General features: G+C 43.5%; 1 protein-coding gene across 1 annotated transcript; it reads right to left on the bottom strand.

Moving 5' to 3' along the window:
• Positions 1-3,234: 3,234 nt before the first annotated feature.
• Positions 3,235-17,453, bottom strand: pla2g15 (phospholipase A2, group XV). The gene is made up of 6 exons (XM_017698794.2): positions 17,152-17,453; positions 10,286-10,442; positions 6,127-6,245; positions 5,922-6,020; positions 4,535-4,759; positions 3,235-4,452 (listed from the first exon to the last, which is right to left on the bottom strand). The coding sequence occupies exons 1-6, from the start codon at positions 17,276-17,278 to the stop codon at positions 3,938-3,940; spliced, it is 1,242 nt and encodes a 413-aa protein (XP_017554283.1). The 5' UTR covers positions 17,279-17,453; the 3' UTR covers positions 3,235-3,937.
• Positions 17,454-20,741: the final 3,288 nt, after the last annotated feature.

Below are 20,741 nucleotides of genomic sequence, written 5' to 3'. Positions count from 1 at the left end.
CGGTCCATCTCTTCGATCTGAGCACTGCAGCACAGCCTCTAATGTGACGGAGGAGGAATACAGAGTGAAATGTGCTCATTGGTTGGTTTACTCAGCTTATTTGAATGAGACGGAGCGAGAACTTTGTTTATTGTGGAATAAAATGTGCCTTAACAGCAGAGAGAATTAACGGAATAGTTGTGTGCACAAAGATGAGAGCGGAGAGGTTCTTTTAAAAGGGCCCATATCATGGAAAAGCTCTGTTGCATATAAAAATAAATAAAAGAGTTTGTTAAGAGTACGTAAACACTGCACAAATGTACGCTATATGGACAAAAGTATTGGGACACCTACAGGAGCTTTTATGAATCCCATTCTAAATCCATGGGCATTAATATGGAGTTGGTCCCCCTTTGCAGCTCCAACAGCTTCCACTCTTCTGGGAAGTTAAGAAAATTTTGGATGGCGTCTGTGAGAGTTCTTACCCGTTCATCCAGAAGAGCATTTGTGAGGTCAGACACTGATGTTGGACAAGAAGGCCTGGCTCACAGTCTCCGTTCTAGTTCATCCCAAAGGTGTTGGATGGGGTTGAGGTCAGGGCTCAGTGAGGGCTGGTCAAGCTCCTCCACACCAAACTCTCTCAGCCAGGCCTTTATGGAGCTGCTTTGTGCACTGGGGCTCAGTCATGCTGGACCAGAAAAGCCCCCCTCCGCCCCAAACTGTTCCCACAAAGTTGGAAGCATAAAATTGATTAAATATCTCAGTCTACTGAAGCATTAAGGTTTCCCTTCAGTGGAACTAAGGGTTCTAGGCCAACCCCTGAAAAACAACCCCATAGCATCATCCCTCCTCCACCAAACTTTACAGTTGGCACAATGCAGTAAGGACGTTGTTCTTAGACGCTTCCATTTCACAATAATAGCACTTACAGTTGTTTGGGGCAGACCTAGCAGGACAGGAACTTCACAGACTGACTTGCCAGAGGAAGAAGTGCCATGTTTAAAGTCACTGAGCTCATCAGTATGAACTTCTACTGCTAGTGTTTGTCTATCGAGACTGCGAGGCTAGGTGGGGCTGAAACACCTGATCTCAATAATTATGAGGTGTGTTTCAATACTTTTGTCCATATAGTGCATCTGTCTTTCATGTAAAAGTTATAAGGAGCGTTTCAGGCCTGCCTTTTAAACGAGGCATCATATAGGGCAGCCAATCGGAACAGAGGAATTTACACATCGGTCTTAATGGCACAGTAACAGCCTGTTCTGAATATAAAGATAAAAGGTGATGTAATGGACATGATGATAGACATGTAAAATTGAATTATGGCACATAAAAAATAAAATAAAAATAAAAAATCAGAAAAAAAATCATATATATATATATATATATATATATATATATATATATATATATATATATATATATATATATATATATATATATATATATATATATATATATATATATATATATATATATATATAAAAAAAATGCAAGAAAAATGAAGGATAGGGGCCCTAAATTCATTCAACCAGTGTACAGCACAACCTCTTCAGTACCTGCCGCTCAACAGTGTGAAAAGGTACACAGAATAAGATTCTCTCTTACTAAGGAGACGCAGGGTCACTGATGCCAAGCGCCTTTTGAGGGAGTTGCAAGCCAAACACACAAGGTGCTCTGCATCTGAATAAATACACAAAACAGAAGTAGTACTGAACAGTAGTGGGGCAAGGTAGAGCTGGCATTTTTCTCCAGTTAAACGAGAAACTAACCAAAATTAAAGTCAAGGTATCTTATTCCTTGCATTCTTTTAAACCATCCAGCTAAACCAGTCATTAAACAATAACATGCCACTTCAAAAACGTCAAAATATTACTCCAGTACCTTTAAAACGAGTCCTGTTTGGCCTACAGCAGCGGAACCATGTGTTCCATCTGGACACAGATTAAGCCGAGTCTACAGGAAGTCCTCACCGAAAGCCTCTCAAGTCTAAGACAATATTTCGGCAGTTAAATTGTGACATGAAGAAAAAAAAAAAAAAAAAAAAAAAAAAAATGCATGAAGACCAGGTTTAAAAAGAACAGGTCTTTCTATGAGAATGAAGTTGAACTCCCTGTACCCTTCATAGCCAAAGCCAAGAGAACTGAACGTTCTTTCAGAACACCAGACGATGTGCAGATATAGCCATAAGCATCTATACGAACATCTTTAAATATCGGATGTTCTTCACCTCGAAAGCTTCTCATTTGCTTCGTTTTCCAGGTAGGAGGCCCTGATCATGAACTCTTAAAAGTGAGATGGCAAAACAGGTTTTTGGAGCGAAATCCTAGAAGAACCAAGGATCCTTCGCTGGATGGTTGCTTAATATTCCATGTCGCATAACATGTAAAGGCTCTATAGCAACTACTGTTTTTCCTAGAACCATTTAGGAAGTCTTTTTAAGAGTGTAGATCAGCACAGATGCAAACTTCACACATCTGGGTGGAAAAATAAGACACTGAATTTAGTCTTTAAAGGGGAATTCCACTACTTTTTCAAAAACTCTGCTTAGTTCACTTTTAGTGAGACTTAAACGAAGTGATTGAGTGGTTTGCTGTGAAAAGGTTGATCGTAGAGAAACTTGCCAACCCAGATTTCTTTACAGTGGCGGTGATCTGAACCAGGAGTCACCATGTCTACAACATAAATATAGCCGTTTTATTTACTATCCAAAACCACCAGTAAACTTACACTTATCTTCTGAGTATTTAGATGTTAGTGATGGTAAAAATGTGGAATTTCATTTCGAATGGAGGTTTGATTTTAGGCCCAAATCTAGTCAAGCTCAAACTATCATAAGACAAACAAACAATGTCCCAGACATCAGGCAGAGTTTTCATATCCAAGTCTTACCATTTTCTGTGAGGGAGCTTTTCGAGGGGGACGTCTGGTTCCCATCACCACCACTGTGAACAGTTCTCACTCAGTAAGATTCTCTAGAACAGAGCATTTCAAACCAAACTGCTCTGAATGACTGTTTACATCCTAACCACTTATTTTTATGCAGAAATATTGTTAAAAAAAAAAAAAAAAAAAAAAAAAAAAAAAAATCACTGGAATTCCCCTTTAATTCAATGACCAAACAATGATCACTACTGGATGTGCTGGTGTTCCCAAAAACGTCATACTTTTAAACATTTATTGGTCGTTCTGGAAGCTGAAGTGCTAAGTTCCCTTGGCTGAGCTGCAAGAGCACAAACACGTCTCATAGAAAAATCCAGTTCGTCTCAAACAGGTCACGCATTTATTGCACATTAATTGCAACAAGTTCCACTCCAGCCTTCAAGTCTGCATCTGTAAAAGCTGTGCTGCATCTGGCCAGGCCATCATCAGATTCAGAGGAAACGAAAGTGCAGGAACGTCTAACATTCAAAATGTAACACCTCACTTTTAACAGTGGTCAGAAGAGGCTCAAAACAGATTTTGGGTGAAATTAATAATGAAATATAGACCACCATGATTCACCTCGGTTCTTCATTTCACTCACAGGCACCTTGTTATCAGTGGGTCAACGAAACATTTTAAATGGCACAAACTGACATTTGGTCTAAAAGTCATAGTATCAATACACTTATAACTTAATTTAGGATTTTTAAAAACCCAAATATAAACGGGACTCTATATAGATCGTCATCATCATAATCCATCTTCCAGATGAAAGCGACTAATCTGCCAATTTCCCTACACTACCAGAGACGGGCAAGATTCCCAATCCACAACCAGAGACCATAAAAAACTAGACATTTTCCCCACTCGAGCGTCTTAAACCCAGAGAGTCAGAAGTGGTTAACCTCACACGTAAAAACAGAACGGAGGCCTTTCACTGCCAGGAAAGTGAAAATAATCCTTGATCGTTTCTCCAAATTAAAGGGGAAGTCAGAGCTGGGCAGTTTCTGTTGCTAACACAATAACGTGTGTGTCAGGGTGAGAAGAGCACAGACTTTATGTAGGCGACGGTGGTGACGTTGAGGAGCATGGCCACGTGTTCGTTTCCCGGCAGCTCCAGCAGGTGGACCGGCTGTTTCTGCTGCTCCTTCCAGCGTTTACACTGGATGGCGCTCAGCATGTTGACTGTTCCGTCGCCCTCACCGTTCAGCACAGTGCTGGGCTCCGCGTCTGGAAACGTGGTGTAGATGTAGCCCTGCGCTGTGGGTATCCCGGTCCCATATAGGCAGTGCACTGGCACCCCCGGGGCCTCCAGCGCGCTCACCAGTGGCTCCGTGTCCTCGCGCATCGCCCAGCCTTCCTCAAAGCCGACGTCCTTGAAGAAGCGCTGGTAGTCTTTGCTGGTGTAGTTGGCGGTGGGGGTGGACACCAGAACCATGTCACTGGGCCACGTGTGGGCGTATGGGAACAGCCAGGCGGTGGAGACGGCTGTGCGCTGCTGAGAACGGATCTTCAGCGGGCTTATGACTGGAATACGGTTATTATCACCTGGAAGGGAACAGAAGTGGGTTTTAAAAAGGAAGGAATTACATTGATATTAACTGAATTAAATAAGACAGCCGGCTCTTACCGCTCGCAATAACCCTCAGAGTCTTGGCCACACCTGCCCACGGTGGACCCAGAGACACGAATGCTTTGATGTATTTGTCCTTCCAGGCCTGTGGCTGGTGGTTGAGGAAGTAGAGTGTGTACATGTTGCCCATGCTGTGAGCTATGAGGACCACCGGACCCCCATACTTCTCCGCCATTTCCTCAATCATCAGCTGCAACTTCAAGAAGTAGTCCTTATTCTCATCTGTAAGAATGAATTAACCATGTTATTATCAGAAAAACAATAACGAAACTGTTATGGAAAATCAAACCCCTCTTGCTTTACTGAAAAAGAAAGATTTTGAAGGCAGTATGTAAACAGTTGAAGTTCCATAAAGCACTGTTCACTCCCCGGTCCATACAGTCTATATTAGGTCTGCACTCTACATTAGATTCCCGGCACAATATCTTGTGTCTGATTCAGTGTTCTGCGCTGGGGCGGGTGGGAAACCAGCCCACTGTAGGTGGGGGCGGGACAAAGCACACATGACTAGAAATCTAGCAAATTAATAAAGTAGAATGATCAGTAAATCACTTACATAAACAATATAAAATGATAACAGTAAAACAGTTAAAATGAATGAAGTCATTCTAGGGAGTTGCAAAGCAGCTGATCATGTGAACAAAGGTTTTTGTAGCTTAGAGACAGCAGAGTCTTCAGTTTGACAGCCACAGCTGCCCATCAAAACACCAAAAATAACTGCTCTGTGGTTTAATTCCTGCTTCGTGTTTACCAGGAATAAATGCCATTTGGTGAAGTTACTCACAGTGAGGCTGATGATCATGACCGCCGCGTTATTTCAGCAGAGGATAACGTATTTGTGAATAGACCGTCAGATACTGGATGTTAGTTTGCCTTGACAGAAGGCAGTTTGCCTGGGCAGGCGGGAGCGGGACAAAACGTTTCGGTTGTGGGCGGGAGCGGGACAAATGATTCCGAATTTCTGTGGGAGCAAGACTGAAAAAAATAGTCCCGTGCAGACATTTAGTCCTTATATGGCAACTAAATCCAGTCTGAATTCATTGAGGTCACGACAAGCATCTCATTTACATATATCCACCTGCTCAGCCTACAACAATTCAGCCCCACCCATTCACACTGAATTTATAAGGAATGCTTTAATCCGGGCTGCTTTTTCAATGAAGCACAACAACGCGGCCAATAAGAACAGAACTCATTTACATAGTAACAAATGGCATAGTCACCTAAAGACCACACAAAAAACAAGCATAAGAAAACATCCTATTAATCCACACATGTTTTTGCCGGTCAGTGTTTGTGGAAGCAGCTCATTGGACTCTCTGTCCACGAAGATTTCCTAAATATACTTGGGGCACTACGATCGTATGCGAGGCAATATACTCACTTGGAGCTTTTCTCCAGTCATACGGCGCTCCTCGGACATCTTCATCTCTCATATAACCCCAGTCCACCATTGCCTGCACTATGGTGAAGAAATAAATACCTACAAACAAACAAACAAATAAATAAATAAATAGAACACCAGGACCCTTCGCTCTTCAAAAGCTGCTTTTAGCAATGACTGCGCTGAACAAACATCTGGAACTCACCCACACTACGTTTGCTTGGGTCAAGATATTCTAGGCCGAAAGTCTGGCCAAAGCCGGGCACTCGGACATCCACACCTGGAGGAGCTTCCGTCATATGGGTGGTGCTGTTGTAGATCAGCCTGGTGCACAATACAAAGCACAAAACAAAGGGCTTGTGTTTTAGGGCTGTATCCAGAAGGCAGTTATTAGGTGTTTATAATATACTGATTGCTATGCAGCTGGTGAATGATTAACAGTAGTCGTTCAATAACTCACTGTAGATATAGAACTATTTGTTGTAGTTAATGTATAATCCAGAGTAGACACTGAATAATTGACAGTATTTGCTGGATAATTCATAATAAACACTGAATAACATTGTAGTGAGTAAATAATTGAAAGTAGTTACTGAATAATTCACAATATCACAATAGACATTGGTGGCAGTGGGTAGCGCTGTCGCCTCACAGCAAGAAGGGCCTGGGTTCGTTTCCCTTCCTGGCAACCAGGGTCCCTTCTGTGTGGAGTGCACTCCAGTTTCCTCCCAAAGTCCAAAAACAAGTAGTCAGGTCAACTGGACACGCTATACTGTGAGTGTGTGTGAATGTACATGTCTGTCTGTTTGTCTGCTCTGTGATGGACTGGTGACCTATCCAATGTGTCCAATCTGCCCAATGACCACTGGGACAGAGTCCAGGTCCCCCCGCAACCCAGAAGGATAAGCGGCTTAGAAAATGCGAGTGTAGGAGGTCCTGAATAATTCACAGTAGCTACCAAACAGGTTTTAAGATTAATAACTGAATTACTAGCCTGAAGCTTTGAGAGTTAAAAACTAGGTCCCTAAATCTCAGAGTATCCTTTTCAGACTGACATCCTCATCTTAAAGGAGCTCTACAAAGGCTAAAGTAGCTAAAAAGTGCCTGAAGTAATGTAAAGTCACCCAAATTCTTTTTTGAACAGACATTCTTTACATTGACCTCGGAGCTCAATGGGAAGAAGCAAATTTCAGGCAAACAGATCTTCACTGACCGACTACATTTGAGGTACACTACATTGCCAAAAGTATTCGCTCGTCTGCCTTCACACGCATATGAACTTGAGTGATGTCCCATTCTTAATCCAGTGTTTACTATGATGTCGGCCCACCCTTTGCAGCTATAACAGCTTCATCTCTTCTGGGAAGGTTTCCCACAAGGGTTAGGAGTGTTTATGGGAATTTTTGACCGTTCTTCCAGAAGCACATTTGTGAGGTCAGACACTGATGTTGGACGAGAAGTCCTGGCTCACAGTCTCTGCTCTAATTCATCCCAAAGGTGTTCTATGGGGTTGAGGTCAGGACTCTGTGCAGGCCAGTCAAGTTCTTCCACACCAAACTGGCTCATCCATGTCTTTATGGACCTGCTTTGTGCACTGGTGCGCAGTCATGTTGGAACAGGAAGGGGTCGTCCCCAAACTGTTCCCACAGAGTTGGGAGCATGAAATTGTCCAGAATCTCTTGGTGCTGAAGCTTTAAGAGCTCCTTTCACTGGAACTAAGGGGCTGAGCCCAACTCCTGAAAAACAACCCCACCCCATAATCCCCCCTCCACCAAACTTTACACTCGGCACAATGCAGTCAGACAAGTACCGTCTCCTGGCAACCACCAAACCCAGACTCGTCCATCGGATTTCCAGACGGAGAAGCGTGATTGGTCACTCCAGAGAACACGTCTCCACTGCTCTAGAGTCCAGTGGTGGCGCTTTACACCACTGCATTCCATTGCATTGCGCTTGGTGATGTAAGGCTTGGATGCAGCTGCTCGGCCATGGAAACCCATTCCATGAAGCTCTCTACGCTGTTCTTGAGCTGATCTGAACGCCACATGAAGTTTGGAGGTCTGTAGCGATTGACTCTGCAGAAAGTTGGTGACCTCTGCGCACTATGCCCCTCAGCATCCGCCGACCCCGCTCTATCATTTTATGTGGCCGACCACTTCGTGGCTGAGTTGCTGTCGTTCCCAATCGCTTCCACTTTGTTATAATCCCACTGACAGTTGGGTACCACGCTGGAATTCACTGAGCTCCTGAGTGAGTGAATACATTTGGAAATACAGTGTAGCTACATTTTTGACAAACCTTTCCTTTAAAATGATGCACGTCACGCCACTAATCTGTTATTAGAGCTCGGATGTTCAGCTAAAAGCAGTCTTCATTTGTACGTTTACAAAAACACACAAACACCACTGTGTAGTCTTTCACCATCAGTACAGCAGAGTTTCATACTTCATAGTTCCACACATCTTCACACGTGTCATATACATCATTCCATCTCTAAACACTTTCATGCTCTGAAGCCTGTCGTGCAAAGCTGAATGTGGCACTGGACTGAAATTATAAACAGGCTTGAGGGCTCTACTTTTTGTGCAACAACAGGACATGAAACAAAGACAGAAGTAGGAACCCACCGCTTGCTAAATCTCACCTTTGTTTTCTTCTCTTTTTTTTTCTCAATTTGCTTAGAAGATCTAAAACCACAGGGGTTGTGGTGAACCCTACAGTGGTGGATGAAGTACACAATTCATGTGCTTGAGTTAAAGTAGACACACCCAAGGTAAAATATTATTCCAGTAAAAGTCGAAGTTCCTCCCTTTAGACCTCCACTTGAGTAAAAGTACTAAAGTATTTCCCTTCAAATGTACTTAAGTATAAAGTAAAAGTACTAAAAGAGTAATTCTGGCTCTGATGTCCTGTTATCATTTTTATAACCAGACTGGCTTCATGAACTCATTTCAGGTGAAAGTCCTCCAGCGTCTCTCTTGGTAAACCAGTCTTTTAATAGAACGTCATTAATTAGGGACGCTGACGTCTATTAAAATGATCAGAAGCACAAAACACTGAAGGTAAACAGTTTCCATCAGGGAGAACCGAGTGGCTCTGAAATCACTTTTTACACACAAACAAAGTTTCAGTTTCAGATTTATTTACAACTTAGTTCCAAGTTTAAGTTGAATAAAAACTGGCTTTAAACTCAGGATCACAGATGAGCTCCTTTACTATGTTGATCTGTAGGCGTCTGTTCATAAACATAAACCAGCCCAAACTCATTTACTATAAAATGAAATGGTGTTTGTAGAAATTCAGAAAAAAGCCGCGTCAGTCTCGACTGCATATGTGGACATATTTCTATATTGAGCTCTATTTACACAAAGTTAGGTTAGTTCATCATTTATGTTGAACAGACTCTCCCAAAGTTTTACACTGCTGCGCTGACGTTGAACCGTGTACTGCACTGGGTCGGTATGACCAACTGGTCAAAACCAGCTCTAAACAAAGTGCGCAATGCAACTCAATTATTTTGATTCATTAATTCACGTATTTACTTAAAATGTGACTTTATTTAATTTAAAAAGTACTTTTTTTTTTAATTAGTTCCTTCGAAAAGCTGCTGCTGCTCTTTAACGTAGACATGTTACACCTGAAGTTTGGGGGGAGGAACATGAGTGAAACCCCTCCTCCTTCCAATCTAGCAGCCTATAAATTCACATCTTCACCTTCCTTTCCCGTGACTAAATGCTCACAGTTCCCACCACCACCCTCCCATCTCCTCCCTGTTCCTCAGTCCTACATCAGTCCTACTACAGCTATGAGGGGGTCTGGCCTTCCAGCTACAGGCAGAAGCTGCCCAGAACTCCAGCTTAAATTCTCAGAGTCCCCCCCACTCCCTCAATCAGTCTTCCCTCATACTACCACCACCATGCTGAACCTATGGTCTGAACTGACAATGATTGAGCCAATAGGAATGATCTAAAATTCCATGAAACAAAATCTTGTTACATACATTTTCAGTTAGTTAGCTATACAGTGGTGGTGATGGGAACCAGGGGTCAATGTCTACAACATAAACATAGACATTTTATTTACTATCCAAAACCATCAGTGAACCTACACATGAGCTTTTATATCCAATGGTGCTGACGGTAAAATAGAGGTAACCCCTAGCGTTTCCTTCTGGAACTACTTTGTCTCACAGCGTCCTGCACATATCCCTCCACCAAGGGTTACTTAATAAATATGTATATGGGTTATTCAAATGAGAAATAGTTTGATCATCACTGAGGTTTTACTGCAGTATATCATAAAACCGGTAACTGACCCATCCCTAGTCTGACCTACTGTTGAACGCGGAGCATTTCGTTTCTCACCTCATGTTATCAATCCAGCAGTCGATGGCCACGGGCACCAGCAGCTCCAGATTAAGCCACAGCGTGAAGTACTCATCTGTCTTCTTGTAGCAGATGTAGTGGACAACACTAGGCTTGTCCAGCTTCGCCTCCAGCTGGTTCCCAAGATCCCCTGGAACTGCAGAGCAACAATGACCGAAGGAAATGTCCAGCGACAGTCTTTCACACACGTGTACTGAACTTGGTTGGCTGTACTAACTGAGTTGGGAGCAGGTTAGAGTTGCGTTCTCTTGGCAGGTAGCTCAGATTATACAAGCTATAAACATAAATTAGATGCACTATAATTATATTTACACTACCGTTCAAGTTTGGAATCACTTTTGATTCATACAAAGCAATTCTGTTGCAGACAGATGTTTAAAATGATCCTATTAAGATGCAAAACTGGTAGGAAAGAAGGAAAGTCAGATGTGTCCAGAATGATGAACACGCCTTACATCTAAAAAGTGGCGATCAAATTTCAGGCATATAACTTATCAAGGAATTACTGTAATTAAAGTCTGTTGTTTATTGTTTAATACCTTCCTGACATCCTCATAAAACTTTAAATATCCTAAAATACCTTCTGCTGTACAGTTTATAGCATTTTAATCTTCAGTGTATGTCATTATCACATAAGATAACATCAATAAACATGAGTGATTCCAAACTTTTGAACGGCGTACGTGTGCAATTACATTTACATATATTCAAATATACACTCACTGTGCACTTTTACAAGGAATAGCTCTTTGTTTCTACACTCACTGTCCATTTTACCAGCTGCACTGACCGTATAGGTCACTTTGTGCAGACTGTAGTCCATCTGTTTCTCTGCATACGTTGTTACTCTGTTCTTCCATGGTCAGGACCCCCACAAAGCAGGTGGTATGAGTGGTGGATCATTCTCAGCACTGCAGTAACAGTGACGTGGAGGTGGTGGTGGGTGTGTTAGTGTGTGTTGTGCTGGTACGAGTGGATCAGACACAGCAGTGCTGCTGGAGTTTTTAAACACTGTGTCCACTCACTGTCCACTCTATTAGACACTCCTACTCTGTCTGTCCACCTTGTAGATGTAAAGTCAGAGACGACAGCTCATCTGCTGCTCCACAGTTTGTGTTGGTCATCCTCTAGTCCTTCATCAGTGGACACAGGACGCTGTTGGCTGGATATTTTTGGTTGGTGGACTGTTCTCAGTCCAGCAGTGACACTGAGGTGTTTAAAGACTCCAGCAGCACTGCTGTGTCTGATCCACTCAGACCAGCGTAACACACACTAACACACAACCACCACCACGTCAGTGTTACTGCAGTGCTGAGAATGATCCACCACCCAAATAGTACCTGCTCTGTGAGGGTCCATGGGGGTCCTGACCACTGAAGAACAGGGTAACAGAGTATCAGAGAAACAGTGTCTAAGTGTTTATATCGCTGCTCTCAGAACGAAACCTCAAATCTCCAAAACGGTCATTTTACAGGAGAAGGGAAAAAAACATAATTTAGAATGTAAGTCAGTGGAACCAGACGTTTCTCCAAGTAATTCTGGGACGTTTCTTTTAGTCCATTCATCATGACATTGTAAAGGGTAAAAAATTATGCCAAAAACTGAAAAATGGACATACGAGGTTTTCCTCAGAAAACAGTGATATGTTAATGTTGATGATGGTACAATAGCGGAAATTCTGGTTTTAAAAAAAAAAAAAAAAAACAACGAAGTGCTACCACCAGTGATCTGGACTAGAAACCACACGGTTGCAGTATTCAGGTTGCTTAGTTTCTAAAAGGAAATTGCCAGAGAGAGAGAGAGAGAGAGAGAGAGAGAGAGAGAGAGAGAGAGAGAGAGAGAGAGAGAGAGAGAGAGAGAGAGAGAGAGAGAGAGAGAGAGAGAGAGAGAGAGAGAGAGAGAGAGAGAGAGAGAGAGAGAGAGGACCGACCGACCGACCGACCGACCGACCGACCGACCGACCGACCGACCGACCGACCGACCGACCGACCGACCGACCGACCGACCGACCGACCGACCGACCGACCGACCGACCGACCGACCGACCGACCGACCGACCGACCGACCGACCGACCGACCGACCGACCGACCGACCGACCGACCGACCGACCGACCGACAGGCAGAGAAAGAAAGACAGACAGAGACAGTCAGTCAGTCAGTGTGAGAGAGAGACAGAGAGAGACCCATGCAGAGCAGTGCTGCAGCTTTAACACTCCTCACACTGACTACATTACATTCTTCACACAAGACCAGTTTATGTCTGATAAGTCAACTCGGTCTGATCTTATCAGCTGATCAAACACTCAAATGACGAGATCAGCCTCACGTCTCTTGCTGTGGTCAGAACTAACGTTTACTTTAAAGGCCCTGGTCTGTTTGTGAACACGAATCATGGCTTTTCTTTGAGCGCTGAGGCCACAAACTCCGAAGGAAGCTGGAGGATTAGCTCCTTTTCACTCACCCTGCTTATCAGCACATGTGCAAACAGCAGCCTCACACCAGATACAGCTTTCCAGATACTTTTCACTGCCTTATTCTAGCCACTCAATTGAGCTTTCAGGCCATTTCACATTTTTATTAAACGCAATTGCACCTTCCAAGAGCACGATCTCACACCCCTAGTCCCCACATCACCAGCAGTTACCTGAAAGCGAAGGTCTAGTACAGCAAAAAGGCTGTAATGACCCCTGAAATCATTCTACTGTTTCTGGACAAACGGCAAGTTTGTCTCCACTGAGCTCTTATAGTAAATGTGCACTGAACGGGTACAAATACACTCACCGGCCTGTTCGATTGCTTGTTAACACAAATAGCTAATCAGCCAATCACACGGCTGCAACTCACTGCATTTAGGCATGTAGAGGTGGTCAAGACAACTTGCTGAAGTGCAGACCGAGCATCAGAACGGGGAAGAAAGGGGATTTAAGGGGCTTTGAACGTGGCGTGGTTGTTGGTGCCAGACGGGCTGGTCTGAGTATTTCAGAAGCTGCTGATCTGCTGGGATTTTCACACACAACCATCTCTAGGGTTTACAGAGAACGGTCCGAAAAAGAGGAAACATCCAGTGAGCGGTCAGTTGTGTGGACGAAAATGCCTTGTTGATGTGAGAGGTCAGAGGAGAATGGACAGACTGGTTCCAGATGATAGAAAGGCAGCAGGAACTCAAATCACCAACCAGAATCTCTGAGGAACGTTTCCAACACCTTGTTGAAAGTCTGCCATGAAGAATTAAGGCAGCTCTGAAGGCAAAAGGGGGTCCAACCTTTTACTAGCGGTGTACCTAATAAAGTGGCCGGTGCATATGTTAACACTTTGTGGCTTTTCTGTTTGAGATTCTGATTGAAAAGTCAAATTTATCTGGAAAAATCAAATTTAAAAAGGGAAGTTTCAAATTTTAGGCTTTAAATAATTTCTAACTTAAATTAGGATAGAACAGCCTACAACCTGAACAGCTCACATGCATCAAGCTTGGATCTACCAAACGTCTCCACCGTACAAACTTCTGTAGCAGTTCTCCGTTAAAATACTAGGATCCCAATAAAAATCTCACAGTAATTTTATAGTTACAGTCACACAAAAGCCTCATTTCTCAATCTTTAGCGTTTTCTTTCTTTTCTCTGTATAATTCGAAAACTCCAGTTACCCTTTTTCCTGTGTTGTAATTTCAAGACGAACAGACCAAGAGAAATGGCCCAAAATTAGTTTGAGGTTTTGTTCTGACAGTACAGTCGCATCAATTAATAGATTAATCGATCAGTTGTCAACTATTAAACTAACTGATGAGTAGTTTTTAAAAAAATTTTATTAAAAAGGTAAAATTTCCCTGATTTCTGCTTTTTAAATTCGAATATTTTCTGGTTTCTTTACTCCTCTGTGACACCAAATTGAATATCCTTTAATATCGATTAATCGATAAAATAATCAACAGACTAATTGACAATGAAAATAATCGTCTGCCGGCTCGATCCCCAGCACCGACAGTACATGGCTGTCCTTGAGCAAGACACCTAACCCCCAACAGCTCCCTGGGCGATGTGAATAGGGCTGCCCACCGCTGCTCACACACTGCCCCCTAGTGTGAGTGTGTGTGAGGGATGCATGATGACGATCACTTTGGCTGATATGGTGGGCAGGAGGTCAGGGAACTGGCCCTGTGACCGGAAGGTCGCCGGTTCAATCCCCAGCGCATGTACCTCAGACAGTACATGACTGAGGGGTCCTCGAGCAAGACACCCAACTCCCAACTGCTCCCGCTGTCCCACCAAGTGCTCACTGTCCCCTAGTGTGTGCTCACTAGTGTGTATGTGGCGTTTCACTTCACGGATAGGTGAAATTTCTCCATTGTGGGACTACTAAGGGTCACTTAAATTTGCTAAATAAATAAATAATTTAACAGATGTTTTTGAAATTATTTCAAGCTGATATTTGATTTCTTGTACACTGGAAAAGCTGAATGTTTGCTGCATTTGCCACAACGGAATATTTGATTTCTCTGTAAATCAGGCTACCAGATGAATCTAGTCCAAATCTGTACTTCTAAATCTTCACATATTGGCTTCAGCAGATACGTACAGAAAAAATGACCACACATTGACCCACAGTTTGCACATTGGGGCCTCCCTGACTTCTACACCCGAACTGCGCAACAGCCCAATTCACCTTCTATTAGACGTATAATTCACTACTTGGTTGTTTCACGACCTACACAGGAATCACTGGGTCATTTGAGACTCAGCCAAACAAACAGTGACAAGGCTTTAGGTTTGGTAGAGCTGCCCTAAACCGACACACTCTTGCGTGATAAGCTGACTTCGCAAGAGTCTGACCACAGCAAATTTCGTCAGTACAGAGGCCAGTCAAACCTTCACAAACATTCACTGCCTTTTTTAGTCACAAAGACAACGATAGGTGTGTTAAACCACACAATGTCACTCTGTAGTCTTAAAGGGGAATTCCACCAATTTTCTAAAATTTTCTGAAATGATCTGTTCTAGAGAAGCAGCCAGAACTGCTCACAGTGCTGGTGATTGGAATTCCACCCCTAAAAGCTCCTCACAGAAAGTTATGACAAAGTCGTTATGAATTCACTGCCTGATGACCGAGTTTTGCTCTATAACATGTCTTAATCTATTTATTTCATCCGTTCAAGGGGGAGGGATATAGGAAGGGCGTTCTAAGGCAAAACAGTCGCCAAGTAAATCTGCTTTTTCTGATTTTCCACTCTTACCATCATCAACATTACATACAGGAACTCAGAAGACGCGTGGTTTAGACACAATGGCTATAGTTGCGACCCCTGGTTCCTCGGAAATTCTGAGCCAGAAGTTTCTCGTCAAAGGAATCACTTACAGCATTTGGCTGACGCTCTTATCCAGAGCGACTTAGTTTGATCATTTTACACAGGTAGGCCAAGGTGGTGTTAGGAGTCTTGCCCAAGGCCTCTTATTGGTGTAGTGTAGGGGGGAGGTGTGACCCAGGCGGGAGACTGAACCCCAGTCTACAGCGTAGAAGGCAGAGGTGTTACCCACTACACTAACCAACCACTAACTCCTCACCTCAAACTGATCTGAGCAACTGTCTACATCTCAAAGACTGAACCAGACAGAAATTCCGAAAAAACTGGTGGAGTTCCCCTTTAAGTCGCTGACTTTTCGTGGTTTCACTTTCAAGATTTCAGATCCGGCTGCATTTTTACGCTTTATGTGATCGATGTGGTGTCAAGTTACTCTGAAACTCCTCGGACTTGTTCCAGAAAGTCTGAGTTCGTTTCAAAACAGCCCTGAACGAGTCACGCTCTCCCCTCCTCGGTCATATGACCGCATGTCATATGAGCGTCTTGAGGGGCGCAAAAGCAACAAGAGGTAAACATCAACTTCAGCGAGGCTTCTTCACTTCTTCCCCCGCATGTCGTGCTGGAAATGTGCCCAATTTAGACCAGCCACGGGTTCTAGTTCCCTTCTTCCCCCCCGAATGCCACACTAATGTTAACCAGGGAACCCAGGCTCGCCTTAGCCACGCTAGGCTCGCAGCCTGTGGGTTTAGTGTGGTCACTCAGCTAAAACACAGCAGGATGAGGCGGACTCCGCTTTTCTGAAACGCAGGCTGTCAACTAAGGCAGTCCGTTTATCTCAGTCAGACGGACGAAGCTCAAGCCAGCTGTTTATTCGCCAGCTTATCGCTTGAATTTCCCCGTTCCACCTTAAATGGTGCAGCAGCTAACCAACAGCTTCGTGTCAGGGGGACGTCGCACAGCTGAGAGTAGTTGGCTGGTCCTTCTCAAACGTCAGAAACGCAACGTTTAGTCTGCGTGAGGCACAAAACCAGCCTGGGTGCCTTTTACTTTCGCCTTAAACTGTCCACCTTGTTGCGGAATCCTGTTTTCTGAAGCGCCCCTCGTTCATCATAAACATACAAACAAATACCATTAAAAAATGGGGCTTATTCGTCCGCTTTCTATTCTAATTCTCCCGTTCCACCTTAAACGGCGCAGCAGCGGTGGAACTGTGCAGCTAGTTACATTCGCCAGAACGTAACTGTCGCACCATTTAAGGTGGAACGGAAAATATGACTAGGAAGGCGTTCGCTTTCCCATGCCCCACTTTTTAAATTCGAGTTTCACTTTCCACCTTAAATCGCGCTTCAGCGGTAAACAGTTTGAAGGGGCCAGCGTGTGACTGCCGCACCATTTAAGGTGGACCGGGAAATTGGACTAAGGGCTGACATTAGCGTCGGTGAAGTTGAACAGAAATCTGGCTGCGCCGCCAAGCTCAGCGGGTTTCAGCTGGAAAAAATGGCTTTTAATGTGTGATTTTAACAGGCAGGGCATGAGAAGAAGTCCACTTACTCAGCACTACAGGTGGTCGGTCCGAGCAGGGCTTCGAACCGGGGCATTTTAAGGACGCACAGGCGGCGAAGGGGAGCAGCAGACACAGCTGGAACGAACCGAGAAGAAACCGGCGCAAACAAACCATCTTCCAGTGGACCGAACGGCGACTTATATGAATAAATAACTGCTGGCTAACTCGTCCGGTAACAGAACACGGCCATGGCGAAGGACTGAAGCGTAAACTACCCGCCGGAGCGGCGTTAAACTCCCAGACTGCGGTCTTTCCACAGAACAACAACAACAACAAGCGGAGTTTTTAAACGCCGGAGCCAGGCCGAGTTAGACGCTCGCCGATGTCATCGATCCGTGTGGGCGGAGTTAGGGCGCTCATGTGCTTATGGAGAAAATGCTGATGAGTGGTGAGCTGCACTACAATCACCGGACACTTTATTAGGTACACCTTGCTAGTAAAATGCTAGACCCCCTTTTGCCTTCAGAACTGCTTTAATTCTTCGTGTCACACTTTCAACAAGGTGTTGGAAACGTTCCTCAGAGATTTTGGTTGGTTATTTGAGTTCCTACTGCCTTTCTATCATCTGGAACCAGTCTGCCCATTCTCCTCTGACCTCTCACATCAACAAGGCATTTTCGTCCACACAACTGACCGCTCACTGGATATTTCCTCTTTTTCGGACCGTTCTCTGTGAACCCTAGAGATGGTTGTGGTGAAAATCCCAGCAGATCAGCAGTTTCTGAAATACTCAGACCAGCCCGTCTGGCACCAACAACCACGCCACGTTCAAAGTCCCTTAAATCCCCTTTCTTCCCCGTTCTGATGCTCGGTCTGCACTTCAGCAAGTTGTCTTGACCACCTCTACATGCCTGAATGCATTGAGTTGCGGCCGTGTGATTGGCTGATGAGCTATTTGTGTTAACAAGCAACTGTACCTAATAAAGTGGCGAGTGTATATGACCCTTAAAATTGTATAACCTGAACTTCAAATAATAAGTCATAAACATGTAAAGCACAGATTACTGATCAGTTAACTTGCTGTTAGAATTTTAGTAGCTTTTTTATTTTTACAGTGGCTTATTTTTCCAATGGTGATCTGATTTTTCTTTCTACAGCGGACACCAGTCAGTGTGGATGTCCAGAAAGTACATTTGGAAGACCTTTGCCTTAAACAGGCCGAAATAGCTCAATATAACCTTCCTCTATTGGGCATTCACTCTAGTTGTGTCCAGAATGACTAATGATAATGAATAATGAATAGGCCTCTAATGGTGACATACTGGTTTTGCCACACTCTTTAGTGTGGTAGAGTGAGATTTTGGATGCGGCATCTATTTCACATCGCTGCTTGTGCGGGTATCAGAAGCAGACGCAGAGCGCGGAAGCAAAAGCAGCTGCTGAGACCAAACTGAGTAAAAACAATTGTCTAAAGTCCAAAGACTTCTGACCTAAAGCGGAAGGTCTCAGTCCATTCAGCATCTTTCGGCTGAGCACCTGAAGGTTCTGTTCTTATCTTTTTGGTCTAACATAAAATGCTAAAGCTCATAAAGCAGTCCAACAGCCAAACCAGCACAACAGAGTCAAGTTACACCAGAAAAGGGAATCTTTATCCTCAGAAAGGTGCTCGAGTAGAATCAATCGAAAATAATGCGTTTCAGCAGCATTTGACTTACAAAAAAACTGCTTTGGAACCAAACATTGCACCCTAATGAGAGCTATTACTACAGCAAACCTCATCAAAACACAGCATTTACACAGCAGACTAAAGGCAGTCAGGGTATAAAAGGTCACTTGTTTGGCTCTTCATGCGTCCTGAAGTTTAAGTAGCCTCTTAAACTCCATATTCATCATAATCTTCATATTTCATAAGCTCCATTCAGAAGCTGGGCGTCGTGTGAGGCTGTAGCTCTTCTCTCCAGTCTAATAGACGGTGACGTCATTTTAAACCCTTATAATAAAAGAAGCTGAATTTTGTTTTTCTACTGAAAGTCGACCCATTTTTCCCCAAATCTGGGCTCTAAACTATAAACAGACGGCGTCTCTTCAGTGATCTGCTCTGGAAACATCACTTTTAGAGAACAACACAAAGAGCGGCGGAGATTTTTGGCTTTCAGCAGTAAATTGTAAACATATAGTGACATGTGGAGATCATAAAACACACCTTCTGTTCATTTGAGTGGCTTTTACAACAAATAAATAAATAAATAAATAAAGTGCATTTATTTCATGCAGCTACTGAATAATTAGCCTTACGATTTGGTCACGTGAATTCAGATGGATGGAAAAAAAAGAGGTTAAATGTACGAATGTTAAGAACTCTCTCCAACCGAAGTGTTTTCGGACCTTGTAGTGGGCACACTTTTCACCAAATTTGGATTAAACCCTTCCCAATGCGCCAGTGTGTCGGTGAGTCAAGTGATAGGGGTGTGTCAGATACTTTACTGATTCCAAAGTTAACTGCAGGGTCACTACAGCCAAAGAAAATGTATGTGTGCAAATCATGCGCACGTGTTGAGAAAAGTCGTATCCTTTGAATCCACAGTACATTTACAGCATTTGGCTGACGCTCTTATCCAGAGCGACTTACAATTTGATCATTTTACACAGGCAGGCCAAGGTGGTGTTAGGAGTCTTGCCCAAGGACTCTTATTGGTATAGTGTAGGGTGCTCACCCAGGCGGGGGATTGAACCCCAGCCTACAGTGTAGAAGGCAGAGCTTTTACCCACTACTACAGTAATTTTGCAGTGATCTTAAAGATCATTTTAGGTTTTGAGATTGATCATGAACACGGAATATCTCACACGCAGTGCTGCTTTTGTCCATATATGAATGTAATGCTCTACTTTAATGTCCACCTGACAGCATGCGCCAGTGTCCTTTCAGAGGAAGCAGTCAGGCCACGGCTGTGAGACACGCTGGGAAGCATGTCTTCGTGGAAAATCTTGTGATTTCATTCTCCATGTAGGATGAACTTGCAAAAATCAGTGGTGAATTGATTTTTTTAACTTGAAAATAGATCCTTTTCATTAAACCGTGTCAGCCAGCATATTATAGAATATGTTTCTGTTACTTAATATACTAAAACAAAGGTTTTAGGGAGCTCTGGCTTCCCCTTTGCCTTCTGAACAGTGTCAATCATTTTATCTTCTGCTCAGTTGCTATTGGCACATATGTTTGTTCTTCAGCTGCTCAGTCTGTCCTTTCATAGGTGTCCAGAACCATTTCATAGTAAAGTGAGTTTCAGAAAATTGACTTTTCTGCTGATTTGCCCCAGACTTTGATCCCTCAGATCAGGTCAAGGGTTGCTAAATGCCACGAGGAAAGCAAAGAGACGCTCGGGCTCGTGTGTGTATGCTCAGGGGGAAAGCTGGAGAGAGGAGGGTGATAAACAGACTGACCTCAATACTGAGACTTTCTAGTGTCTGCTCATTTCTTTATGGTAAAATGGTTTTGTGACATAAATCAAGCATCAAAACAGAAAAGTTTTGTGTAATTCCTTTTATAAATACAATGGAATGCACTTCAATTCTTTCTGTATCATGTAAATATTACAGAAGGCGATATTACTCTACCTTTGAAATGTACAGGTGTTTA

The sequence above is a fragment of the Pygocentrus nattereri genome, chromosome 8, assembly GCF_015220715.1.
Source record: "Pygocentrus nattereri isolate fPygNat1 chromosome 8, fPygNat1.pri, whole genome shotgun sequence".
NCBI classification, from domain to species: domain Eukaryota; kingdom Metazoa; phylum Chordata; class Actinopteri; order Characiformes; family Serrasalmidae; genus Pygocentrus; species Pygocentrus nattereri.
The sequence above is the reverse complement of the archived record's forward strand: the minus strand, read 5'-3'. Positions and strand labels throughout refer to the sequence as shown.

Coding starts and splice junctions, on each gene's coding strand:
- pla2g15 (XM_017698794.2), bottom strand. CDS start 17,278: ATGGTTTGTTTGCGCCGGTTTCTTCTCGGTTCGTTCCAGCTGTGTCTG. Junction 6,021..6,126: donor CCCAAGCAAACGTAGTGTGG/GTGAGTTCCAGA, acceptor GTTTGTTTGTAG/GTATTTATTTCTTCACCATA. Junction 4,760..5,921: donor TGACTGGAGAAAAGCTCCAA/GTGAGTATATTG, acceptor TCATTCTTACAG/ATGAGAATAAGGACTACTTC.